General features: G+C 40.7%; 5 protein-coding genes across 7 annotated transcripts in view; 4 read left to right on the forward strand and 1 right to left on the reverse strand.

Moving 5' to 3' along the window:
• Window positions 1-1,285, forward strand: part of tpcn1 (two pore segment channel 1) — a 15,008-nt gene extending 13,723 nt beyond the window's left edge. The window contains 1 exon segment of the mRNA XM_046839368.1: window positions 1-1,285. This exon segment is cut by the window's left edge and continues 764 nt beyond it. The gene's annotated coding sequence lies outside the window, so the exon portion shown is untranslated.
• Window positions 1,286-3,316: 2,031 nt separating this feature from the next.
• On the reverse strand, window positions 3,317-4,873 carry LOC124378823 (complement C1q-like protein 2). Its single transcript, XM_046838597.1, has 4 exons — window positions 4,610-4,873; window positions 4,342-4,404; window positions 4,056-4,181; window positions 3,317-3,964 (listed from the first exon to the last, which is right to left on the reverse strand). Exons 1-4 carry the CDS (start codon window positions 4,806-4,808, stop codon window positions 3,678-3,680), a joined length of 675 nt encoding a protein of 224 aa, XP_046694553.1. The 5' UTR covers window positions 4,809-4,873; the 3' UTR covers window positions 3,317-3,677.
• Window positions 4,874-4,954: 81 nt separating this feature from the next.
• Window positions 4,955-6,724, forward strand: LOC124378822 (complement C1q-like protein 2). Of its 2 annotated transcripts, XM_046838596.1 has the most exons (5): window positions 4,955-5,323; window positions 5,480-5,733; window positions 5,971-6,033; window positions 6,138-6,263; window positions 6,355-6,724. In XM_046838596.1, the coding sequence occupies exons 2-5, from the start codon at window positions 5,523-5,525 to the stop codon at window positions 6,639-6,641; spliced, it is 687 nt and encodes a 228-aa protein (XP_046694552.1). In that variant the 5' UTR covers window positions 4,955-5,323; window positions 5,480-5,522; the 3' UTR covers window positions 6,642-6,724. The 2 variants fall into 2 exon arrangements, with proteins under 2 accessions (XP_046694552.1, XP_046694551.1); XM_046838595.1 differs by lacking the exon at window positions 4,955-5,323 and having other exon boundaries at window positions 5,394-5,733.
• Window positions 6,725-12,993: 6,269 nt separating this feature from the next.
• Window positions 12,994-14,552, forward strand: LOC124378821 (complement C1q-like protein 2). The gene is made up of 5 exons (XM_046838594.1): window positions 12,994-13,267; window positions 13,415-13,477; window positions 13,696-13,758; window positions 13,855-13,980; window positions 14,076-14,552. The coding sequence occupies exons 1-5, from the start codon at window positions 13,081-13,083 to the stop codon at window positions 14,360-14,362; spliced, it is 726 nt and encodes a 241-aa protein (XP_046694550.1). The 5' UTR covers window positions 12,994-13,080; the 3' UTR covers window positions 14,363-14,552.
• Window positions 14,553-19,718: 5,166 nt separating this feature from the next.
• On the forward strand, window positions 19,719-26,795 carry agtr2 (angiotensin II receptor, type 2). 2 transcript variants are annotated; one of them, XM_046838576.1, is made up of 3 exons: window positions 19,719-19,976; window positions 20,193-20,196; window positions 24,511-26,795. In XM_046838576.1, exon 3 carries the CDS (start codon window positions 24,545-24,547, stop codon window positions 25,667-25,669), a length of 1,125 nt encoding a protein of 374 aa, XP_046694532.1. In that variant the 5' UTR covers window positions 19,719-19,976; window positions 20,193-20,196; window positions 24,511-24,544; the 3' UTR covers window positions 25,670-26,795. The 2 variants fall into 2 exon arrangements, with proteins under 2 accessions (XP_046694532.1, XP_046694531.1); XM_046838575.1 differs by lacking the exon at window positions 20,193-20,196 and having other exon boundaries at window positions 24,508-26,795.
• Window positions 26,796-27,236: the final 441 nt, after the last annotated feature.

Here is a 27,236-nt window from a genome sequence, read left to right on the forward strand (position 1 = left end):
TTATTTAAATTTAATTAAATAAAGCAAATTTTCCTCCTCCATTTTCCAAAACCATGCCACAATGCTAACTATGCTAACACTTAGCATGTTAAATGTCTGTCATCCTAGCAAGTTTTTTTTTTTTAAGTTTCTATGTTCTTTTCTCACCTTATTTCATTTTTGTTTATTTTTAATCAAAACACATTCTTAAAAAAAACCCTGAAACAGCTATTATGCTAACGCTACCTTCACAGCTTGCTAGCAAATCTGCCTTGTGTGTCTTTCCAAGGTAGCTAGCATGACGCCTACGTAGCAGCTGTGTATCAAAGCAGCTGACTAGCAAGATAGATGGGTCTTACTGACTTTATTAATGTGTTGAGGTACTTAACAAGCGGAAACATCGTAGCCTTATTATTATTATTAGCATTAGCCTTTCTCTGTTTCGCTCAATTTTAGCGACTCTCCAGTTTTAAGGCTTGTTTTTAATGTTTTTTTGTTTGTTTTGTTTTTCTAATCCGTCTATCTTTTTCAGCTAATTTATTTCTAAGCTAGTTTTACTCTCTGAAGTCTGGAAATCGTCTCCCCGTCTCCGATGACCTCCAGTATTTTAGCTGTTTTGTTTTATCCTTTTATTTTATTAGACCAAGTTTACTCCATTTTACAGCCAAAAGTATTTGGACACCCGACTATTCCATATGTGGTTCTTCAACCAAACCGTTCCCACAAAGTCAGAGGCTAACAATTGTACAGGACGTCTTTGGACCGTGTAGCAGAAAACGTTCCTTCACTTGAACTAGGAGATCTAAATCTGTTCCAGGAGGACCGTGCTCCTGTGCACAAAGCCAACTCCATGAAGAATTAGGTTTACATGGATTGGAAGCTGTGAAAGATGTTACAAATCTCCAAACCTATTGAACATCTTTGGGTTCTCATCTCAAATACATTAGAATCTGATTTTACTAACACACATCCTTGTAGCTGAATAAATGTCCACAAAAATCGAATAGAAAACATCTTCGCTGAAGAGTGGAGCTCATTATAACAGAGAATGGAGACTCTGGTGTGGAATGAGATGTTCAAAAAGAGGCACATAGGAATTGTATGGGCAGGTGTCCACATACTTTTGGCCTTATAGTGTCATGTGAGGTGTGAAGATGTTTAGCTCGTTCCGAGTAAAACGTCAGCGTTGAGACGATGAGCACAGATCCGTGGATTCACACGTGACTTCTGTTCATAAGGACCTTTTCTATTCCTGTTCTTTTGTATAATAACGTATTGAATCTATTAAACGATTCGTTTCATTGAAGTCGTCATGGTGATCGTTTATTACTTTAAAACCTTCAATCCACAGTAATGGTTTATAGTGTCTTTATTTTTTCAACATATTAAAATCTATTCTAATAATAACAGCTAGAGGCAGCGTTTTAGAGTTTAAGCACCTGAGTCATACGTTCACACCTGTTGTGTAATTAATCCCAGGAAAACAGAGCTGGTACTTGAGTGGTAAGATGTTTTTGAACCACATCTGCAGAGGATTGGAAAACTTTTGGTGGAGGAGGAGCAACAATGACAGTTATTTGTTACTGTTACATGTACAGTAACATGTTATTGTTACTTTTCACCAGTAGGTGGTGCTGGAATTAAATTAGCTGCACAGTTTAAGGTCTTGAAGATGCTGAGCAGGTCTTTTATCAGGTGGCAAAGTTGCTGCTTAGATGCAGTCTCGGGCCGTGTCCACACTAAATAAGTTTTTGTTTGAAAATGAATATTTTTCTCTCTCTGTTTTGTTATTCCGTTACACCGAGACGGCTTTATAGTCAATAAAAACGTAGCTTCTTGAAAACACTCTCCAAAGTGGATACATTTGAAAATGGTGTTTTTGTGTGGACTGTGAAAACGCAGGCTTTTGAAAGCGACGCTTTTTCAGTTGTTGCCGCAACGTTTTTTTAAGAGCCGTAAAATAAATAAACTGCGAGCAGAAATGAAGAAGGTCGAACCATCTTACGTTTTGCTCACGCTTCAGGAACTCGCCTCGTTTGTTGCGATGCAGGGAATCCAGAGATTTTAGGCTCTTGTAGAAAATATGATAAAAAATTGATGTCCAGAAAGGTACGTCCAAATTTGTCCTGATGGTGGCACTAGAGCGTTTGCAACATTTGCTCATAATGTTCCGTAGACCGTCACCAGATGATTCGCTGTGCTAGATGATTCTCTGTGATGCCATAGAAGATACTGTAGAAGAAGAAGAAGTGAAAGAAAAGGTCAATTAATATGAGGGTAACTAAACAACGATTCTTGGCAACTTTGGTTCTTTGTCATGTTCCTCAAACCACTTCCGGTCAGTGAGTGATTTCAGGGGGTGTTATCCTACTGAAAGAGAACATGGCCATTAGTGAACACTTGTGAAGATAGAGTGTAACTGCAGGAAGTCTGTAAGAACACCAAGACCCAAAATTTCCCAGGAGAACATCACCCAGAGCATCACACTGCTTCCACCTTCTCTCCTCCTGCATCCTGGTGCTATCTCCTAACAAGGTAAGCCATGCTCAAGCACCCGACCATCCAAATGATCGAAAAGAAAACCTACTTCACCAGACCAGACCACCTTCTTCCATTGTTTTATGGTCCAGTTCTGATGCTTCCATGTCCATTGGAGAAACTTGGATAATTGGAGCAGTGTTAAACATGGTTTAAACACTTTAAACATGTTCTGACCATCATCAAGTTCCTCAGATTTAGTTAGGTGGTTAATGCTGAAGTTGATGTTAGCATTGATGGTAAGGAGTCGCTACAAAACACAAAACACACACACACACACACGAACACGCGCACACACACGTACGCGCGCACACAAGCGCACACCCCCGATGGCCATGTGCTGTTGCGCTGTCCACAACATATGTGGTGCTGTTCCCGTCCAGCAGCACTCATATGAGGAGCATGTAGGGGTGTAACTGAAGGGTCTGCAGTGCAGAAAGGGAACTTTAAGATCGACCTGCATCCAAAAGTACAATTGAGCTGAAATGATGTGGGCTGCATTGTTCCACTCATCAGCTCAAGTGTGCTACAGTGTGTACAAGTGTATAAAAGTGTGTTACAGTGTCTGCAAGAGTGTAGTAGTATGTGTCAGTGTTACAAATCCAGTTGCTGTAATACTGCCCTCTAGTGAAAATACACGAGATTGCAGTTTAGACGCTTTTCAATAATACAGAACAGGAAAATCTGGAAATATGATAGACACTGATACAGATTTGTACAATATTTTCCTGACCCTTGGAATAAATCTGTGCTGCTAAAAAATCATTTTCTTCTAAATAAATCACCACACACTGCGATCTGACTTCACATGAGACCTGATTTATTTGTTTAAGAACAGGAGTAACGAGAGAAATGATCGATGTTTTTAAGGCTCCTACATCTATTTCTGCATAAACAGTGAGAGAATCACACATTAATGTGAGATGTTTATGCCCAGATATGTTTTTCACAAACACAGGACAGACACCCTGCAAATAATTATGGTGTGTTCACTATATTTGTATGATTCTGAAGACTGCTGAAATATAAAGTAACAGATTTTTTGTAACATTCATGGAAGGAGTCTCCAGTGTCAGAGGCAATGCTGTAAAGTTTACATTAGAAACGAAGCTCAACAGAAACATAATAATGCAGTAATAATTCTTGGCACCAAAGATTTGTTAAAATGGGAAGATGAGGAAGCCGCTGAAGGTGTTACGGAGCATAGCATCATCATAGAGGGCGTAGTTGGTCAGGAGACGGAGGTACATGACGTCTCCGACCTCCAGGTTGAGCACCAGAGCGCTGGACACGTGTCTGGCAGTTCCGTCTTTATCATACTCGCCCAAGTGCATGAGGTGCTCTGTGTTCTTGTACAAGTGAACACCCATGTTGTAGTTGTTACTGCTGTAGGCAGCGGCTGTGAATCGGATGTAGTACACGCCTTTAACCGGAGCTGTGAACACGCCTGCAATAAACACACACAGGATCATTTTAGCACTTTTGTGTAAAAGTGTTAGATGTCACACTGTGCAGGTGTGTGTTACGATGTACAGCACCTGTGTATGGGTTATAAGCTCCTCCGATGTTGCTGACCACTTTACTGTAGATCAGAGTGGTTTCAACATTAAAAGGTCCTTTCTGTCCTGGAGATAAACCGGCGCTGAACGCCACCTTCGGCCGCTCTGCCAACACAACACACAACCATGAACACAACACAGGTCTCCTGATGACACGTTGAGAGTCTGAGGCGAGAGTCTAATGTAGGAGTCTGTTGTCACCCGTGTTTATAATATAAGATTATTCTGTGAATGTGAGGAAGCAGCTCCAGGGAATAGTGTTTACCAGCGTTTTGTTTCTTCACGCTTTCCAATTCCTTCTTCACGACCATCAGCTCAGCTGCCTGAGCTATAGAATAAAGAAAAGTGTAATGTTTAGATGTTCCAGAAGTTAACTAGCAACTGATGGTTATGTAGAGTACAATTATCTAAACCCCCAACACTACGGTTGTAGATTGTTCAACAAACTGAACCAGGTTTCGGATGTTGAAAAGCAGAATGGTCAGGTACATTAACTCTGAACGTGATGGAGTGAAGTGTGAAGGTCGCTTCACCTGTGTTCTCTTTCTCCATGTATTCCATCTTGACCTTGAGCTCGGATAACGCGGCCACTTGCTGATACAGGAGCTCTCTGAGCTGCTTCATCTCATAGCATACATCCTGAGAAGTTCCCTTCATTTCTGTTTCCTGCAGAAGGCTTGGCTCCGGCATCAGCAGAAACGTGATGAGAACATGGAACGCGATTCTCTCCATCTTCACTGCTGAGTGTTCTACATGACTCGCTTTTACACCAACGTTTATATACAGCGGCTGCTTTAAATGGATGTGATGAAATCGTTCCTTTCCGCTGACCTTTGCTCAGTTTAATCGATAAATTCAGACTTGTGAAATGCGGGACTTGAACATGTTGCTACATCACTGTGAGATATGGAACACTGTGTTACACTAATCTGCAACATGTTACATTGTTGTTTGTTGTGTTTTAGTTACAATATTCTATGATGTGTTACAGAATGTTGCACATTGTGTGTTACAGTGTTATGTATGTGTTATTTTGTGTTACATGATAAAGTATGTGTGTGTTACAGTGTGTTACAATGGGTCTTTACAGAGCTAAATGGCTGTTACTGGTTTTCTCATGGTGTGTGTTCCACCACATTCTGATACACAACTTTATCAGAAAGGAAATGTACCGATTTACCAGCACGGAACCTGAACCCTAAATTCTAACACTCTTCTCATGTTTGTCTTTTCGAAGTTCCTGTTCTGTAAGTTTATACTCCTGCTCAGGTGAAATTGTACCTGCATGGAAAAACGTTCTCTGAATGTTCAGAATGTGGAAATTATATACAAGAATGTTCTGAATGAGGAACCTTCATAGAAGGAAATCTATAGGGTGATTTCTGAATCTCTGCTATATAAAGGCTTTGGTGTAGAAGAAAGAAGAAGAGAACCTGAGAGATCTCAATGCTGAGGATGGAGAAAACTGTGTTCTATGCACTGGCTCTGATGTTGCTTCTGGCCCTGGTGACGAGCAGTCAGCAGGAATCACATAGTCAGGAAAACTCTGAGGAGGAACACGATGATGTGAAGCAGCTCCAAAATATCGTGTATCAGCAGGTGGCTGCTTTAACCGAGATCAAGGTCAAGATGGAGAACATGGAGAAAGAGAGCACAGGTGAGACAAACATCATGATTCCTTCCATCACACTCATCGATGTAGCAGTTTATCCTACACTTTACCAGCTGAATTTCAGGCCAGTCTGTAGGAACATAGTAAAAAGAAGATAAAAAGAACTTAGAAACCCCTGCTAGGTGCACCAACACTGTCTGTGTTTAATTTCACTCATCATTTGCTGGTTAACTTCTGGAAACATCTCATAAGTCTTACAAATTGCACTTCTTTATTCCCAAGCTCAGACAGGAGAGCTGGTGGATGTGAAGAAGGAACTGGAGAGCATGAAGAAACAAAACAATGGTAAACACACTCAACACTCATCACATTATATCCTGAAGCTTCTTCCAAATTGAGTGTCATCAGGAGACCTGTGTTGTGTTCATGGTTGTGTGTTGTGTTGGCAGAGCGGCCGAAGGTGGCGTTCAGCGCCGGTTTATCTCCAGGACAGAAAGGACCTTTTAATGTTGAAACCACTCTGATCTACAGTAAAGTGGTCAGCAACATCGGAGGAGCTTATAACCCATACACAGGTGCTGTACATCGTAACACACACCTGCACAGTGTGACATCTAACACTTTTACACAAAAGTGCTAAAATGATCCTGTGTGTGTTTATTGCAGGCGTGTTCACAGCTCCGGTTAAAGGCGTGTACTACATCCGATTCACAGCCGCTGCCTACAACACCAACAGCAACAACATGGGTGTTCACTTGTACAAGAACAGTGACCTGCTCCTGCACCTAGGTGAGGCTCAAAGCGATGGCCTTCTCAGACACGTGTCCAGTGGCCTTGTGGTGGAGCTGCTCGCTGGAGACGTCATGTATCTGAAACTCTACACCAACTACGCCCTCTACGACGATAATCTGCTCCGCAACACCTTCAGCGGCTTCCTCCTCTTCACCTCTTAACAAAACCACGATCTGCATTACAGATTAAATCTCCACCCAAACAAGTGTGAACGTGTCACGTTGGTGTGTGTAGGCCTCACTGTCATTACTCTTATGATTTCTCTCCGTTTTCTAGTTTTCTTTCTCACAAATAAACCCGATGTCAAGTCAAGTTAGATCTCAAATGTTGTGATTTATTCGTAAAACTAAACGCTGTGTCTCGCAATGAAACGAGACTCTACGTCTCTGGGTGTTACATCAGTGGCTGCAGTGTTTTACACTCTGTGTGTGTTCTATGGTGTGTTATTCAGTGTGTTCGTGTTACAGTGTTAACCATTGTGTAATTATACTGCTGTGTGCACTCATCGATGTAGCTGTTCATCCTGCACTTTACCAGCTGAAATTTGCTGTAGGAACATTGTGTTTTCCAAACTTGATGAACTTAAAAGATAAAAAAGAAGCTAGAAATTAGATCAATACTGAATAGAAACCCCTTCTGGAACAGAGCCTGTGGCAGCAGTGGGCAGAGGAGGGCTGAGTCCACCCAAATGTGTGTCTTGCTCACCCAGTCAACGTTTGATTTTATTATGTAAAATAGCACAGAAAATGCCAGCATGATTTCTAACTTCTAAATGGGTGAAAGATTACAGCCAATAAACTATGATAAGTCTCTAACACTCCTATCCAAAGCCCCGCCCCAAACTACCCAAAGCCCCTCCCAGCAGCACTGAATAGTTTTTCACACTACTTTCAGTTCAACACACTTACAATCTTTATCTCCATACTGGCTTTTAAAAAAGGTCTCTTTTCCTCAGTTAACGAATGTCCTCAACAAGTGTCCCAAAGCAGACCCATCTCCTGTCCGATTCTGCCCCAGTACCAGCAGTTATTCAAATAACAACGTTCCATTCCAGCCAATATTAGCTCAACACCCAAAGCATGCTTTTATCAGTAATTTAAGTAAAAACGATGTTGATGATGACTTTTTTTTATAAAGTGTGTTTAATGTCTATCTACTACTCAGGCAAGGAAACACAGGCATGTCATACACTCTCTTGCAGGTGCAGGCCACTCTAACTTTAGCTTCATGCACTGTTCTTTAATCCACAAATTAACCGTCTTCTGATTAAAAGTACAACTATGAACAGCAGTCGTTGTTCACAAACCGCATGTTCCCATTTTAACATGTTCCCAAACCGCACATAAACAAATCATATAGCCGTCAGTGAAAGTCAGTCAACTTTGCTCCTACTTCCGGCTGAGGTTTTTACAGAAGTGCCCCCAGTAAACAGGTGGATGAAGTAGCAATGGTAAAGTAGTGCAATGAAAGTACAGATTCAGCACTAAATATGTACTCAAGTAAATCTAAAAGTACAGTTTTTAAACTACTCAATTTCAGTCCTGAGAGTTTTTATAATTCGTTACTTGACACCACTGTTTATTATGGAAAGTAGAGTTATATGTACTGTATTTGCTTCATTAGTGAATATCTGCTGAACTGCATTCTCCTGTCTGTTCAATAGAGGGCAGTAGTACATCAACACAACACTATACAAGACTGTTATCTCTACACAGAGGTGGCAAAGTAAACACATCCTTTACTTAAGTAGAAGTGCAGATCCTCATGTTAAAAATACTCGAGTAAAAGTTGAAGTACTGATTATACCTTTTTACTCAAGTGAAAGTAAAGAAGTTTTGGCTCAGACATGTACTTAAGTAAAAAGTAGTTATTACTTCTACCTGTTTTAGCTGTTAACTGGACCTCACATCATATTAGATAGATAGATAGATAGATAGATAGATGTGATAGCATAGTGGGTTAATATCAGGGTCCCCACGAGGATGAGTTTGAGAGTTTGATTCCTGCTTGAGCTGGTAGTTGCTGTGTTGGTAAATAAAACTTCTGGACATGTTCACTCTGGAAACATTTCAATTCTGTGTTTGATTAATTTCTTGATTTCCTGCTGTTTAATGAAAGATAACTCAACCAAAAAACAAAACAAAAAAAAAAGCACTTCTGTGGTATCTCAGTGGGTTAAGGCTTGTGCCTGAACATGGTCCTTAATATAGTCCACGCTGGTGATAAGGTTTCAAAATCAGTCCTACATGCCTTCTTTCTTACTGCACTGGCATGAAACAAAGTATGAACCCTCCAAAAAGCACACATGCATTTCAGCAGTGGTTTAAGGCTTGGATCCATGGTTCATCGGATTAAGGCTGGTGCCTCGCTGATGGTGAGGATCAGGGTTTGAATCCTGCTAGTTGTGATGTCGATTATGTTCCTGCTTCCTAAATCTTTCTTTAGCTTTATATTCTTGTGTTGATGGTTTAAAGGTAGATAGACCTGCTCTAAACAAACTTCTTGCCCTGTCTTCTCTGATGGTTTGGTTGGTTAAATCAGGTGTTTGCTTTTGGTGGGGTTCAGGGTTTGAATCCTGCTTTCTGTCTGCCAGTCACGATCAGGATTCACTTCCTACATTTTTCTTTAGCTTTATATTTTTGTTTATAATGTGTTGTAAAGAAAGATAGACCTGCTCTAAACAAGCTTCCTTGCCTGTCCTCACCGATGGTTCAATGGGTTAACGTTGGTGTGTCGCTGGTGGTGGGGATCAGGGTTCGAATCCTGCTTTCTTCCTGCTATTTACAATGTGGGTTCAACTTGTGCTACTTACATCTGTATTCGCTTCCTACATCTTTCTTTAGCGTTAAATTCTTGTGTTGATGGTTTGAAAAGAAAGATAGACCTGCTCTAATCAAGCTTCTCATCCTGTTTTTTCCTGATGGCTTAGTGGGTTAAGGCTGGTACTTTGTTAATGTTGGTGGTCAGGGTTCAAACCTGGCTTTCTGTCTGCTAGTCATGAGGTAGGTTAAATTCCTGATTCCTACATCTTCATATTCTTGTTTTGATGGGTTAAAAAGAACGATAGACCTGCTCTGAACAAGCTTCCCAGCTTGTCCTTCCTGATGGTTCAGTGGGTTAATGCTGGTGCCTTGCTAATGGTGTGAATCAGGGTTCAAATCCTGCATTGTCCCTGCTAGTCATGATATGGGTTTGCTTCCTAAGTCTGTCTTTTGCATTATATTCTTGTGTTGATGGTTTAAAAAGAGAAGATAGACCTGCTCTAAACAATTGGAACAGCCTGTCGTTCCTGATGGTTCAGTGGGTTAAGTCTGGTATTTTGCTGTTGGTGGGGTTCAGGGTTTGAATCCTGCTTTCTGTGTTTCTTTCTGGTCTAAATTTCTTGCTTTGAAGCATGAAACGAAGGATAAACCCCCCAAAAAAAGAAGGTGTTGTGGGACTTGATGGCTTTGTGGTAAAAGCCTTGCCTCTGAGCTCAGAGGTTGCTGGTTCAAATCTGGCTTGTCCCCTGGGTAAGTTGTGTGGTGAGCAATGGAGTGGGTGACTGTGAATGAAGGCTGTGAAGACCTGCTGGGTTACAGCTTCAGACAAAAAAAAAAAAAATAAATAAATAAATAAATAAATACATAACACACTGAGTATGATAGTTTTGCATTTAGGGGGAGAGGGAAAGAAAAAAAAAAAAATTTTTTCTGCCAGGAGCCTATGTTGATACTTTTTTGGATGTTTTTGCTTCATAACCCCCTGTTTTCAGCTTCTCAGGCGCCAGGGGGGCAGACGCCTGATTATTGCCCCCCTGGTTCAGGATATGCCCTCTGAAACCGTCCACATCCGACCTTCCACGCAGCCATTTCTGACACCTTCCTCACTATGATCACCGGAACCTTCCACACTCTTAACTTTGAGCCCTGGCCGGGGTTTGAACCGGCAACCTCTCAACCCAGAGGCAGAGCTCTTCCAATTGAGCCACAGGATCTCCTGCAAGAACCTGATTTTTAGGACCTTTTTTGGTTCTTTTATAAAACTTTTTAAACAATTTAAAGGAAAGCTAAGGGGTAGGAATTGAACCGGTGAGTCAGATAGCAGAGGCTGCATCACTAACCACTACACTACCAGAGGGGTGGCAAACGAGGCTTTGCTTATTGGACTCTTGGTTTTTCTATAGTTAAGAGACCACTGTTTTCTCTTAGATCATGATGGTAGAGGGTCAAAACTTCTCCTTCCTGTTCATTCTCTCAGTAACTCGAAGTCTATGAGAAGTTACTCAGGTACAAGAACCACGTCTCCAACACCTGCACCACTGATATACCATGATTTACCAGCAACCAATTTTAATGACCTTTTATTGTTCTGTTTTTAAAAACTTCTTATAATGTTCAATATGAAACTAGAGGTAAGAATCGAACCAGGAAAGTATTTCATCATAGATCGCTAATGGCATTACTTCAAAACTCTAAACTTTGTTAGACATGTAAATAAGCAGGAAAGACAGAGACAAAGACAAAGAGACACAGACACAGCTTTAGAAAGAGTGAGAAACAAATAGAGAGACAGCGAGAGAGAGACATATACAGTGAGACAGAGACATTTACTAAAAGAGACACAGAGACAATTAGATCGAGAAAATAGAGAGACAAAGATAGCGAGATATAGCCACTTCCTGTTGGAAGTGTTTCTCCCGAGCGACTCTTAATGATCTCATTTACTAAATGAGCAGTAGTGAGTTAAGTGCTTGCTCAGGTGCCCAAAACTGGCAGCTTGGAGGTGTTAAACATGTATCATATTTACAGCATGTGATATGTATGTAAGCATATGTACAGTGATTAAATATAAAGGCTGTATCAGTGCAGAGACGTGTGGACATCATTAAGATCCTTTGCTATGTTTCCACACGGACAGTTAATGAGGTGACACCGGAGAAACTGCACCTCTTCAAGTCAAGTCAGGAAGCCTATATATATATAAAATTATAGACATTTTACAGATTTGAATGATGTATTGTTTTTATCTGTACGATCAATAAAGACAGTAATTTAAGTTTGTGTCTCCATTATGAGGGAAAAACCCACAAAACGCCACCCAGAGGGTAAATTGTGTAAAACATGGCGGATTTGGTGTTTGATTTGAGACTTGGCACAAAAATAAAACAAAAGTTTACTGATTAAAAATATTTTTATCTGGAGTTTATTTATTTATTTTATATCTAAGAAAGGATGTCGTGGATAAACGTATTTTTTGCAGAAGGTTTTAATTTCTCCTCTTTTTTATTTAGTTATTTATTTATGTATTTACATTTTCTATAAAAATGGTGAAACAGAAATGCGCGCTGAATTGATAGCAATAATAAAATTTAGTGCCGTTTACAATCATTTTAATTTTGACAGCCAAATATATATATACATACATATATACATACATACACATATATATATATATATATATATATATATATATATATATATATATATATATATATATATATATATATATATATATATATATTAATACAAAACGAATTAAAATGTTGTTACCTAATGAATGTATGCAGGCTGAAGATCCACATATAGAACACAAGCAGAGAAAAGATGATGATGATCAGGAATGTGTCTGTTCTCAGTCATGTTCTCATCACTGACTCCCTCTGTCTCATCCACATTAACCCCAAACTTCTTACTGCTTCTGCCTGCTGATTCTTATCTCCATAAACTAGTCTACATCTGTGGTGAGTGAGGGTCAGGACTTTATACACCAGCGGAGTGAAAAAGACGCGCAGTAACAGGAAATCAGTTGTTCGGCTGAAATCGGCGCACAGTGAAAATAAAAAAATATTTCACCAAATCAATGGATTAAAACTAAAGTAACGAGCCGGTTTTTAAAATGTAAGAAGTAAAAAGTACAGATATTTGTGTAAAAATGTAATGAGTAAAAGTAAAAAGTTGTCTAAAAAAGAAATAGTGGAGTAAAAAACTGATACCAGAAAAACCTACTTAAGTACAGTAACGAAGTATTTGAACTCCGTTACTTCCCTCCTCTGTCTCTACATTTTAGTGTTTTACCTTCAAATATCTCAAGTGTGTATCGCCTCGGCCTGCCTTGGATCTTGGAATGTTACAGTGTTCCATGATGCGTTACAGGATGTGTGAGACAGTTGTATGATTTGTTACAATATTCTTTGATGTGTGACAGAATGTTACAGTGGGCCATGATGTGTTCCAGTGCAGTTAATGTTTTATGATGTGCTTCACAATGTTACAGTGTTCTATGATGCGCTGCAGTGTGTGTTACTGTGTAATTGTGTTGTATGATGTCACACAGTTTTACAGTGTGTTACAGTGTGTTCCAATATTACATTGCGCATTTTAGAAATGTAACCACACAGTTACTCATCTGTAATATTTTCTCTTTCTGTGATTCCTGCTCTAGAAGGTTAACTTTCTATATTTTATTAGTCTTTTTTAGAGTTTAATGATTGACCTGAGTGTGGGTTGTGCTTCATCAGCAGATTTCAACACACCACTTCACATTCATATAATTATTTGTTACACAATAACATCTGTATTTAAGTGAGCCGTGTAGAACCTAAAGATCTCAGCGGTAACGATGGAAAGAAGCATGTTCCAGGTGATTGTCTTGTTTCTGCTGTTGCACGTGCCGAGCAGTCTGCAGGATACGGACTCTCAGGACCTCCCTGGTGATGTGAAGAAGCTCCAAGAGCTCGTGCAGCAGCAGACAGCCTCTCTCTCTGAGCTCAAGCTGAAGGTGGAGAAAGTTGAGAAAGAGAACACGGGTGAGATGAATATCTGAATTCTGCAGTGTGGGTGTGAATTCTACTGTAATGAATAATCACTTATTAATATTATTAATAATCAAAAACAAGAGTAGCTTCTAAACTAACATCTAAACATCCCCAAATAATACACTCTTTCATATCAAGTTCAGACAGGCGAGCTGTGGGGCGTGAAGAGGGACCTGGAAAGCATGAAGAAAGAGAACGCTGGTAAACACCCTCATGCTATTATACACGATGAATACTGGTTAGAAACCGAGGCTAGGTGCAGCACATGCATTGCTCTTGCTAGTTTCCCTCGTTAGTCAACTTTCCAACTTTCCAGAGTGAGTTTACCGTCTGTGTTTGCTTTGACTTGAGAGTTAATCATCACTTGCTGGAAACATCTCACCATTCTAAAATATTACATCCCTCCTTTTATTCCCAAGATCAGGCAGCCGAGCTGCTGGCCCTGAAGAAGGAACTGGAGATCGTGAAGAAAGAAAGCACTGGTGAACACACGCACACATAACACACTATTCCCTAAAGCTTCTTCTGAACTGACTGTCATCATGAGATCTGTGTTGTGTTCATGTTTGTGTTGGCAGAGCGTCCGAAGGTGGCGTTTAGTGCCGGATTACCTTCAGGACAGAAAGGACCGTTTGCCTATGAAACCAATCTGATCTACACTAAAGTCGTCAGCAACATCGGAGGAGCTTATGATCCGCTCACAGGTTCCGTAATGAACACACACCTGCACATTGTAGCACCTAACACTCTACACAACTGTTACACAAAAGTGCTGAAATAAACCGTGTGTTTATTACAGGTGTGTTTAAAGCCCCGGTTAAAGGCGTGTACTACATCCGCTTTACGGGTGCCACCTACAACACCAACAGACACAACATGGGCATTAACCTGTACAAAAACAGTGAGATGATCCTGCACTTGGGCGAGGGTCTTGGAGACGGCATGCTCAGACACGTGTCCAGTGGCCTGGTGCTCGAGCTGGAGGTCGGAGACCTCATGTACACCCGACTCTTCGCCAACTATGCCCTCTACGACGATCATCTTCTCCGGAACACCTTCACCGGCTTTCTCCTCTACCCCTCTTAACAAAACCATGGTCTGTGGTATTGTTTCATGGGTTTCTTTGCATTATTTAGATGTTTCTTACACTGGAGACTCATTCCATTAATGTATCAATAATAATAGTCAATAACATTGATGTGTGATTCTCTCAAAAACAATGAGATTATTTTTCTTTGGTCTTTCTCATAAATAAATCAGATCTCATGTCGAGTCAGATCTGTGTGTTGTGATTTCTCATTAGAAGCTCACCTTTTCCACCCATATGAGGTTCTTTCTTAGAACTGTTAGCACAAAAGTAGAGACACACAATTGTATTGGACGTCTTTGGATGCTGCAGAATGAAATTTTCCCTTCACTTGAACTAGGAGACCCAAAACCTGTTCCAGCATGACCACGTGCACAAAGCCAGCTCCATGAAGATCTGCTTGCCATGAGTTGGAAGTATGTAAAAGATCTCCTGCTATAGAGCTCTCTATTATACATGAATAAATGTGAGCGCTGACTGCACCCCAGACCTCCTCACCTTCTCACCTACGCCAGTACCTGACTTTACCAACACCCTTGTTGATGAAGGACCACAGAATTTCCACAAAATCTAGTGGAACACCTTCCTAGAAGAGTGGAACTTATTATAACAGCACATGGACACAATGTTTAAACGGTACATAACAATCGTGTGTCTACAAACTTTTGGCCAAACTGTACATTACTCCTGCTCATAAAAATTCTCAATTTTTTTAAGTTTTTTTTTTCCAAATACCAGGAGTGTGTGTGTGTGTGTGTGTGTGTGTGTGTGTGTGTGTGTGTGTGTGTGTGTGTGTGTGTGTATACGTGTGTACACACTTCTGCATTTGTTTGTGTATATGTGTGTGTGTCCATCCATATGTGTTGTCTCAGATTTCTCTGTTTTGGACTCTGTGCCGGTGACCTTTAACCTTCTGTTATCTCAGTTCTCACTAGTAATATGAACTGTTATAAACAGTGCTGAACCACTTCCTGTTTTTCCTGTTTTTCTCTTCTGTAATGAGAGCAGATCAGTTTCACATTAATGTCTCGGGATCATTTTCTACTCCACAAATAAAACCAAACCAAAAAAGTACATATTGTGTTTGATAGGCATCATAATTAAGTCTTTGGGGTCGAAAAACAGAACACAGTCTGTTTTTAATACGATAAAAAATATCAATAATCCTCTACATTTACACTCTATTTATATAAAGATCGAGTAAAGAAATAAATAAACGTGGTTGTATGAGGTGTTACTGTGTTTTTGTAATGTGTAACGGTGTATTTTGTGAAATGCTACAGTCTGTGTTTGTGTTCTACGATGTGTTACAATGTACTAAAAAGTGTTAGTGTGTGTTACAAATGTGTTACAGTCTTCTATGATGTGTTACAGTGTGTTACAGTGTTCCATACTTTCAGAGATTTAGGATTTGTTACAGTATTCCATAAGGTGTTAGTGTGTTACAGTGTTTCATATTGTGTTATAGTATTCTATGATGTGTTACAGTGTGTTACAGTGTTCCATACTGTGTTTCAGAGATTTAGGATTTGTTACAGTATTCCATAAGGTGTTAGTGTGTTACAGTGTTTCATATTGTGTTATAGTATTCTATGATGTGTTACAGTGTGTTACAGTTTTTATGATGTGTTTACAGTGTGTTACAGTGCTCAATAATGTGTTACAGTGTGTTACAGTGCTCAATAATGTGTTACAGTGTGTTACAGTGCTCAATAATGTGTTACAGTGTGTTATAGTGCTCAATAATGTGTTACAGTGTGTTACAGTGCTCAATAATGTGTTACAGTGCATTATGGCGTAGTTTCTGTGTTATTACAGTGTTCTATGTTAGTGTGTTACAGTGTTCTATGATGTGTTACAGTGTATTAGTGTTCTATGATGTGTTACAGTGTGTTACAGTCGTTTCTGTGTTAATACAGTATGTTATTTAATATGTAACGGTGTATGTAACAGTATTTTCGACATGTCACAGTCTGTGTTAATGTTCTACAATGTGGTGCCTTGTATTTAAGGGTATTAAAGTGTTTGTGTTCGTTCTTTCTTCCATCTCTCTATTTCTTTCTATTTCTTTAAGTTCATCAATCCTTCCCTGCTTTCTAATATCTGTCCTTCCTTCCTTCCTTCCTTCCTTCCTTCCTTCCTTCCTTCCTTCCTTCCTTCCATCCATCCATCCATTTATCCATCCTTCCTTCCTATTCCTGTCTTTATTTCACCTCTCACCCTTTCCCTCTTTCATTTCTTCCATATTTTCATATATCTTGTGACTTTTTTCTCTCACTTCTTTTTTTATTCACATTCTCCTTTTTACACACAATCACACACACACACACACACACACACACACACACACACACACACACACACACACAAATCTTTACCCTGAAGAATTAGAGGAGTGAAAGAAATGAGTGAAGGAGGAACAGGATGCTGGTCTGGAGGAGTTGTGTGTGTGTGTGTGTGTGTGTGTGTGTATGTGTGTGTGTGTGAGTGTGTGTGAGTGTCAGTGTGTGTGTGTGTGTGTGTGTGTGTGTGTGTGTGTGTGTGTGTGTGTGTGTGTGTGTGTATAATAAATGGTCATCCCTGACCTAAGAAATATCCTGCATATTCTACATATGCTCTGTGTGTATATGGGGCGTGTGTGTGTATGTGTAAGTGTGTGCGCGCGCGCTCGTGTGTGTGTGTGTGTGTTTGTGTGTGTGTATAAATTAGTTCTCAGGGTCTGTAAGTCTGTTTCAGTTTAGAATGCACACATCCGCTATTAAACACTCCCCTGAGACTTTACCCAATCAGAATGCTGGGTTTCTTTCAACATCATAAACTTGTACCAGTTCTGTTCCTGAGGAAACATCAGGGGTCCAAGCACCAGATACATAAACCTTCATTGGGCTGTGAAAAGTTTAAACTCCGCCCCCTCATAAATATACCCATATGTCACGTTTCATACAGGTTATCTCAAATACCCTAGAAAATGTGCCGTTCCAAATAGTGCTGGTGGTTTGGGACACGCCCACAATAGACTAAAATGGTGTTTATGCGGAGTACATAGTAAGTAGGGAATGTGGATTGGGACACGTCCACAGTGTATAACTGATGGTGTGTATGTGGACTTTATAGTGGATAGAGTGTGTGCAGTTTGGGACACAATGGACTAATTACAGTGTAAATGTTGAGCACATGTGAGTAGGGAATGTGGTTTGGGACATGTCCATGATGGACTAATGATGGTGTTTACGAGGACTATACAAGTGAATAGAGTGTTATGAAGTGAAGCTTTCACAAACACACACACACACACACACACACACACACACACACACACACACACAGAAGACGGAAAGAGGCCATAAATCAGCGAAACGTTTGAGTGGTTATGGATCGATTTGTTTTGACGTGTGGAGGTTCCATGATAATGAACGCTACAGAAACCCAACCTTTTATAGCAGTGGGTGAAAGTTTACGAGGCTCAGCAATGATTAGAAGAATGCGAGAAATTTGAAGAAACCTTCTCTTCATCAGAGGGTCGATTGTGTCGCATCTCAGGAGCTTTAGAGTAAATTTGAGAATCTCGACTCTTTGTGATTAACGGTGTCTGGTGTAGAGGATAAAGTTCAGCTCCTGATTAAAATGATTGCAAAAAAAAAAAAAGATCTTCTGGAACAGAAACGTCGCTTTAGAACAAGTGTGTTCTGTAACATCCAGCAAACCTCCATATACCTGTGTCTCAAATCACCTGCTATGTACAGACAAGATCAACATGTCTCAAGAAGTTATGAATCATATATAACGCTATGTAAATATATTTAACTGAACTATAACAACAACTAGTCTTTGTTTCATACTAGCCTGGTTTTTACTTAACCAAGAAGGAAATAACTAGGTAAGTATGAAACAAAGACTAGTTGTCATTATAGTTCAGTTAAATGGTAAATGGTGTTTATGAGATCTTTCAGAAGGACCTGCTTGGCTGCAAGTAAACTGAGATCTTTAGAAGTTTTCTAACTCGTGTGTTTGATCTCTCGAACCATCGAAAATTAAATTCAGTCAAAATAAATCAAGATGCAACATCTGGATGTGATTTACAAGTTCCTCTTTATCCTAATATAAAGAAAAATGTGGATGTTGCTCATTTCTGCACACACACACACACACACACACACACACACACACACACACACACACACACACGGGTAATGAAGTTCTCATCTTTCACCAAATTGGTTCTCGAGCTGTTTTTCACGATCTCTATCGTAGCACTCTCAATGCTCGTTAACGACATCGTTATGACAAGTGTCCTGGGGACGGAGGTCTTGCTGGGCCGTTCCCATGGCAACCTGGGAGCGGGGTGACATTCGCACCCCGCGTCTGTTACGTGTCTCTCGACATAGCGTTTACATCCATTAGGTACGGACTGAACATGTCAAACACACACACACACACACACACACATTTCTGCTTCTAGAAACAGGTATTGATTTTAAAACACCTGTTTGCATTAACTACATTAATAAAAAAATAATCTGTGATCTAAATATGCAAATCATGGGTGGGGCCAATGCAAATCAGTTCATGGCAGTTAGGGACGGGAATGTGGGGGTTGAAATTAAATTGCTAGAAGACAGAAATAACAGGGGGTTAGATGGAAATACACGGGAGGGTGAGGCAGGGAGATGGGAATACTGAAAGAATGAGATAGGAATTACAGGGTAATGGAACGGCAGGGTGAAATTGGAATACCAGCGGGATAAAATGGGAATTACAGAGTGAGATGGGAAGACTGGTATAAGATGGTAATATTGGGGGTACGATAACAGAGGTAAGATGGGGGTATGAGATACAAATTCTAGGGGTTGGGTGGTTTTAGGAATATCAGGTGGATGAGATGAGAATTCCGGGGGTGGAATGGTGGCAGGGTGAGACGGGAATAAACTTTGAGAGTGGAATGGGAATGAAGTGGTTAATACTGATTTAATGCAATAAGATTAAATACAAATTTCCATACACAACATTAGTGTTATATACATATACATATATATGCAAATTTATTCTCACTCTCTGTTAAATCTTCCTTTTTTTTCATTTTCTTGTTCTTGGCCCTGTACCTGTTTATTTTATGTTCCCTCCCTCCTTCTCTCCCTTACATCCTTCCCTTCTACCTGTACACTCTCTCTCTCTCTCTCTCTCTCTCTCTCTCTCTCTCTCTCTCTCTCTACCATATTCCTATTCTCTCTTTTCCTTCCCCTTCTTTATCTTTCCTCAATTCTCTGTCCTTCCTCTTCTGTCCCCCCGCTCCCCTCCCTCTGTCTGGACCCCTGTGCTTATAAAAAGCACTACAGGAAGTTCTCTATCAGACAGACCTCCTGCATCCTTCTCTCTCTCTCTTAAACATACTACCTGTATTAGAAAGGTAAAAGTGTGTGTGTGTGTGTGTGTGTGTGTGTGTGTGTGTGTGTGTGTGTGTGTGTGTGTGTGTGTGTGTGTGTGTGTGTGTGTGTGTGTGTGTGTGTGTGTGTGTAAACAGACCTCAGTGCTGCAGCAGTGTACAGTTGGGAAGAAGATGAACATCTGTTGGTCATTTCAGGGGAGCTTGATGGGGTAGTTTCCCTCACAGTAACGGTAAGAAGATCTTTATTTTATTTTAGAACTTTTTAAAACTCATCATCATCATCATCATCATCATCATCATCAAGTCTTATTCACAGTGTTTGTAATGTATGTGTGTGTGTGTGTGTGTGTGTGTGTGTGTGTGTGTTATGCTGAAACATTACATCACTCCTTTCTTCTCTAAATATATCTATAAATAGGGTTGTGGTCAGAACTCTATAGCAGGAGATCCTCCACTTCATCTAATGTATCATGAAGTTGGCTTCGTGCACAGATGTCACGCTGAAGCAGGTTTGAGTCTCCAAAATCTAATAAAGGCAAAATTGCATGCTACTTTACCAAAGACATCCTACACTCCAACTTTGGAGTAACAGTTTTGGAGCTGAACTTTATACAGAGGAGAAGTCAGCTGTCCCAATACTTTTGGCACAAACCTACATATGATTAATATGACACAGTAAATTGATATAAATATGAACACAATTATAATTATATGTAGCATTTTTTTGGACATTATCAGCTGTATATGAGGAAACTCCTCCTTAAATCCAACAGCTTAGAGATTGTGGATTCACTACAAAACCCCTGGAGAAGGCGAGGAACCCGGGAGGAACCTGATTTCCTAATGTCATCTAATAACTAAAACCAGATCTTTTTTAAACTGTAAAGAAATACTCAGGCAATTACAACCTTCTGTATAGACATTCTCTCTCTCTCTCTCTCTCTCTCTCTCTCTCTCTCTCTCTCTCTCTCTCTCTCTCTCACACTCTCTCTCTCTCTTTCACACTTTCTCTTTTCTTTTTACCCAAACAAAATAAATGTTTGGCAGATTTCTGTAACAGACTCTGCAACAACAAAACGTGTTCTCAATGTCAAAATATTATAGAAGAAACTGACTTGCAGGACAGATTGTGTGTGTGTGTGTGTGTGTGTGTGTTTGGGGGTTGTGAGGGTGTTCATGTACATGAGTGTGTGTGAATATGTGTGGATTGTGGATTTACATGGTGTATGTGGTTTGTGTGTGTGTGTGTGTGTGTGTGTTTGGGTGGTTGTGGGTGTGTCTTTGTACATGAGGGTGTTTGTGTGTATATGTATATGAGTGTGTGTGTGTGTGTGTGTGTGTGTGTGTGTGTGTGTGTACAGGGCATTCAGAGAGTATTCAGACGCTTTACCCAGTATACAGTCACACCTTCAGTGGTGCATCATCTCCAGCAGAAGCATTTTTCCGTGCATTATGTTTATTTCTGATCATTTTAAATATATAGCTTTTTTTCTGTATTCTGATTATTTTTTAAATTGTACATATGTTTCACAAATACTGAAAAACGTGATAAAGAATAAAGAATATAATTTATATTTTCGATTGTCTAAAGTAGCGTCATGTGTCATCGTTCTCTCATCAGAGTCACGGGGTTTCACCTGGAAGGGTTTCAGAGAGTTCATTTGTGAAATTTCTTACCTTCTGAATGTGCTTTAGAGAATCAGTCGTCTTGTGCAGAGTCAATATCACTATTAGTCCTGCTACAACTACTGTACAGATCCAGATTATGGCAGGAAACACTGTTAAACAAAGAGAAAAAATCCATCATGGACATTAGATTAGTGGAAATCTGTAATTTTGTCTTTTGACTGTACAGGCGGTGAAGCGACGGTTCTTGTGATGGTGTGGAGGTGTGATGGTGTGGAGGTGTGGAGGTCCTTTGTTAGTGACAGTGTGGCAAATTAGTCCAAATTTATGACACACTTAACCAGCATGGCTTCCACAGTGACACATACCAATCTGATTTACATTTTGGTTTGCAGTAGGACCATTATTCTGTTTCCAACAGGACAATGACCCCAAACACACCTCCATGTTACATAAGAGCTATTTATCCAATTAAGAAAGTAATGAAGTGCTGCCTCAGATGACCTGGTCTCTCACTGAGCTAAATCCCAGAGAGATGAAGAAGAAGCAGCATCTCAACACCTTTGGGAACTCCTCAAGATTGTTGGAAAATCATTCCAGCTGAGGACTTCATGGATCTGATGAGAGAATGCAGAGTGTGTGCAAAGCTGCTATTAAAGCTAAATGGAATTACTTTGTAGAATCAAAAATATAAAACATATTCTGGGATCTTTAACACAATTCTATTTATGACAGAATTCCTCTGAGATTGTGGAGCTGTTGTAGTGTGAGATTGTGGAACTGTTGTAGTGTGAGATTGTGGAACTGTTGTAGTGTGAGATTGTGGAGCTGTTGTAGTGTGAGATTGTGGAACTGTTGTAGTGTGAGATTGTGGAGCTGTTGTAGTTTGAGATTGTGGAACTGTTGTAGTGTGAGATTGTGGAACTGTTGTAGTGTGAGATTGTGGAACTGTTGTAGTGTGAGATTGTGGAGCTGTTGTAGTTTGAGATTGTGGAACTGTTGTAGTGTGAGATTGTGGAGCTGTTGTAGTTTGAGATTGTGGAACTGTTGTAGTGTGAGATTGTGGAGCTGTTGTAGTGTGAGATTGTGGAACTGTTGTAGTTTGAGATTGTGGAACTGTTGTAGTGTGAGATTGTGGAGCTGTTGTAGTGTGAGATTGTGGAGCTGTTGAACTCTTGGACTGTGGGATTAGGGAACTGTGGAAGTGTGGGACTGTGGGACTGTTGGATTATGAGACTGTGAAACTGTGGGAACTTTAAGATTGTGGGACTTTAAAACTCTTGGTATGTGGAACTGTGAAACTGTGAGAACTTCAGATATGCAGCTCCACACTTGTCTTGCATGGGTTTTGTTTTTAGACATGATGTGGACATCTTTTATCAGATCTGCTCCAGTTACTCCTCTGACTGGAGGGTTTGGGAAAGTTGGGAGCCTCAAATAGCAGAGTTTATTGATCTAAATAAAGAGAAGAAAAAACACCTAATGTTCTAAAGTCAACTAATGAGTTCAGGGTCTGTTTGGACAGAATAAAGTCTAAACCACCGAACACCCAAACATACAAACATTATTACTGGTTCTGCAGAAAAGTTTTGAACACAATGAGCTTTTCAAAGTGAGATAAAAACTCGTTTAAATATAAATATAAATATATCTGAAACTTAGTAGTGAGTTGATTTATTGATTGATTTGTTTTTCAAATAATCGATAATTCGCTTTTTATATTAAGATTCAGTGATTAACTTTGTTTCATTGAGTTTGTAGTTTAGAGTTTGATTCATTGATTAGTTAATGAATAGTTTGTTTTTCATAAGTTTCATAAAATTCCACAGTGCACTAGTAATAAATAGTTGCAGTTGTACACACACGTCATCACGTACTCACGTGTTAAACTCTAGAAAATACTCACTCATTCCTCATCTGAATAAAACAGAGAGAAAAACAAGAATCAATTTACTACAAACCGCAGAGGCACTGAGGAACCAACAGCTGAGGAACATGGGGGTTTCAAGCATGTCAAGTCATAAACATGTGGTGAAGCCTTTTACACACACACACACACACACACACACACACACACACACACACACACACACACAGACACGTGCGCGCTCTTTCCATTAGAAAGCTGAACCCTTTCACACGCGACTCATCTCACCAGAGACTCTCTTGTCAGTGGGAATCTGCTTTTCTTTCTCAGGGTTTGTTTTTTCTCTTCTCCCCAAAGCTGCAGCTTTCACGTGTCGATTTCCACTCAGTCTCGCTCGGGCCTCGTGTCCACAGCTTGCACAATGCCGTTACAAATCCTGGGGTTTAAAAAACATTATGAATAACAGCCGTGATAAATAGAATTTCATAACACGGAATGCAAAGTCTCTGTGCTTCTCTGCTCCGGGGGAAACCTGGGCTCCGTTACACAACCCGAGCATTTCTTCACACTAAGCTGGAATTTAAATTGCATAAAGAATCCTGAGTTTTCATGTGTTTTCGTGTATTTTTATGTGTTTTCATGTCTTTTCGCAGACATGCTTTCCACGATTGTGCGATTCCCGTCAAACAGAAATTTTTCACGCTGTCAGTGTCTGGGGCGTCGTAAATTGATTTCTCAATCTTTCTGAGAAATAATAACAGAAACTCCATGACTATTTCTTGCAGCTCTGTTTCTGTCTCTTTTGTCCTCTAGAAAATAATGGCCATGTTCGGCTAGGATCTACAGGGTGAGGAATTGAAATTTCAATGCAACACAGCGTTTATCATACCACGTATTATCGTTACTAGAACATCAAATATACATGTCAAGTACCATGACCAAGAGCTCTCTACTTCCAAAGTGACTGACCAGCCAACAGAGTAAATTTTTAATAGCTAGAAGCTGTAGTACCAGATCCGGGCCACCAGGGGCTGCAGGAAGTAGAAGACTTTTAGTTAAGTATTTTACAGCACTGGGAAATTATTTTCTTCTCATATCTCAGCTTGCTAGGAAGCTGGACTCAAAAGTTAATGGTCAGCCATGGTATAGTGTTCCTGGAGCAGAGAAGGTTGAGATCCAGGCTTAAGAACCCAACAGGGGAGTTGATCAGTGATATTAAATGTCTTATTGTTACCTTATTGTTTTTTTTTTTTCTGTGTCTACTGCAGTGGGACCTAATCAAAGTGAACTTCCCATGAAATCACCATGGAATTAGACTCCTCCAGTAATCTGAGCACAGTCAGCGAGCCCCCGTCCCTCCATGACGCATCAAACCACTCGTGCGATTTCCTCTCCTTCTCCAATTCTCACTACCAGCAGACTCTTGTGCCTATCATTTACTTTATAATCTTCATCCTGGGTTTCCTCGGGAACACGCTAGCTGTGTGTGTGCTGGGCCAGAAGTCGCTAAGGTGCACCGTTGCTAACACGTACCTGTTAAACCTGGCCCTGTCTGACCTGGTGTTTTTGATCGGGCTTCCGTTCTGGGCAGTGCACTACCTCCGGAGTTACGACTGGCCCTTTGGATGGTTCATGTGCAAGCTGTGCGGCTCTTTGACCTCGCTAAACACCTACGCTAGCATCTACTTCATCATGGGAATGAGCATCGACCGATACCGCGTCATAGTCTACCCTCTGCAGTCGCACTGCCCCGAAAGTGTATATCACGCCCGCACTGTGTTTCACGCCCGGGGTGTGTGCGCCGTCATCTGGGTCCTAGCGACTCTCACCACCATTCCGGTGGTTGTTTTCCGGGAAACGTTTCACGCTGCAGAGTATAACGTAACAGCCTGTGTGCTAAAATATCCAAACACTCAATGGCACGGCATGGTCACGCTCAGCAAGAACATTTTCGGCTTCCTGATCCCGTTAATTGTCATCGCGACGTGCTACAGTCGAATCCGGTGTCACCTGCTCACATCCCCGGATTTGGTGGAACCCAATTCGTTGTGTTTAGAGCGAGTGCGCCGCGTTGCCCTGGCCATCGTCACGGCATTCTTCTTCTGCTGGTTCCCATTTCACACTCTGTCCTTCATGGGTGTGCTGAAGGAGTTTGGCGTAAACTGGAGCTGTGAGGTTCAGCAGGTGATGAGCGTCATGATGGCTCCCGCGCTGTGTCTCGGCTTCGCTAACTCTGCCATCAACCCGCTGCTCTACTGCTTTGTAGGGAATCGATTTCGCCAGCAGCTGCGGCGCCTCTGGAAGGTGAAAGTGCAAAAGATCGGAAAGCAGAGGAACGACTCGGTCAGCCTACAGATCAGCTCCTTCTCACGGAAACTCAGCGAAACCAAGGACACAATGGGCTCCATCAGTGTGGAGGACAAGCTGTAATTTATAGATTGTGCAGGATGGAACTTGGTGATGCAGGACGTTACGGGTCACAGGGTTCAAGCTGTTCAAGGTTTTGCTTCCTGAAACAACAGAGATCATGAATGTTAGCCTCAGATCTCTTGAACTACTAAGAATTCTGACCACCACACCAAACATCTCTGTATCCAAGCCAAAGAAACAACAAACATTTGTGATGTTCAACTCACAAAACAGCGAGAACAAACCACCAACTTCCACCAAAGACAAGAGTGAAAGCTGCATGTACTTGCACTATGGAAAATATGTGGATACCTGCATTTTCCACTCAGATGTGGTTCTTTCTCAAACTGTCAGTGCAAAGGATGTCTTTGGATGCAGAAGCATGAAATTCTCTTTTTACTTGAACTTGGAGACTCAAACCTGTTGCAGCATGACAATGACCCTGTGCACAAAGTCAGCTTTATGAAGATCTGCTTACTGTGGGTTGATATGGTGGAAAATCTCCTGCTATAGAGCTCCAACACGTTTGGACATATTTGAGGATAATTTCTTCACACTGACTGCACCCTACCTACCTGCCTCCTCACCTCACCCACATCAGTACCTGACTTTACGAACACCCGTGTAGCCGAATAAATCTTCAGAAATCTACACCAAAATCTAAAATAACATCTCACCAGAAAAGTGGAGTTTAAGTTCATACTAATCTAATGGTCAGGTGTCCACAAACTTTTGTCCAAACAGTGTCTCTTCATAGCTCTTTCATTCTCATCATGGTCACCCATCATGGTGGTGTGAAGGACGACCTGTACTGCTCCCACATGCAGGACGCAGGAGTGGACGATTCCCCTTTATGGGTCATATGATCAAGATCTAGATGTTTCCTCACACTGAAGCACTAGAAATAATGTTTCCAGATGAAGCTAGCACAAGATGTAGTGCACTAGAGATATTTAAGACACATGTGTAGTAATATATCTAAAGGACACAATGTTTCACTGTTTATTTGTTTTGACCAAACCTATTTAGCACGTAGCACCATATGTTCCAGGGAGGAGATGCTCCCCTACATCATGCTAACGTTATCATGATGGTTTCTAGTCTGACAAACTGGTTGTAATATCACAATAAAGGCACATTTCACACACACACTTGTGTCGTTTGCTTCTTGGGTTAGCATAGAATCGAGCTAGCTAATGGAACAATTCATTATTAGCAACATTAGCACTTACGCCAAAGATGTCTGACACTTTGTGTTTTGCTGAAGAACAATTTTACGCCTGCAATATTTGTTGCCTGGCACCGCTAGTCAGTGGAAAATGTTAGCAATGTTTATAAATTGCAATGAATTCATTGCATCACCGACCACAAATAGCACAACTCCCCGCACCCGCCCCGCACACACACACACACACACACACACACACACACACACACCAAAGCACCCCCCCACCCACGCACCAAACCACACCACCACACCCATACCCACACACACACACACACACACACACACACACACACACACACACACACACACACACATTTTGCAGATAAGGCCTCTATGTGTTTTATGGACAGCTTGAATATT

The sequence above is a fragment of the Silurus meridionalis genome, chromosome 25 (assembly GCF_014805685.1).
Source record: "Silurus meridionalis isolate SWU-2019-XX chromosome 25, ASM1480568v1, whole genome shotgun sequence".
Classification (NCBI taxonomy): Eukaryota; Metazoa; Chordata; class Actinopteri; order Siluriformes; family Siluridae; genus Silurus; species Silurus meridionalis.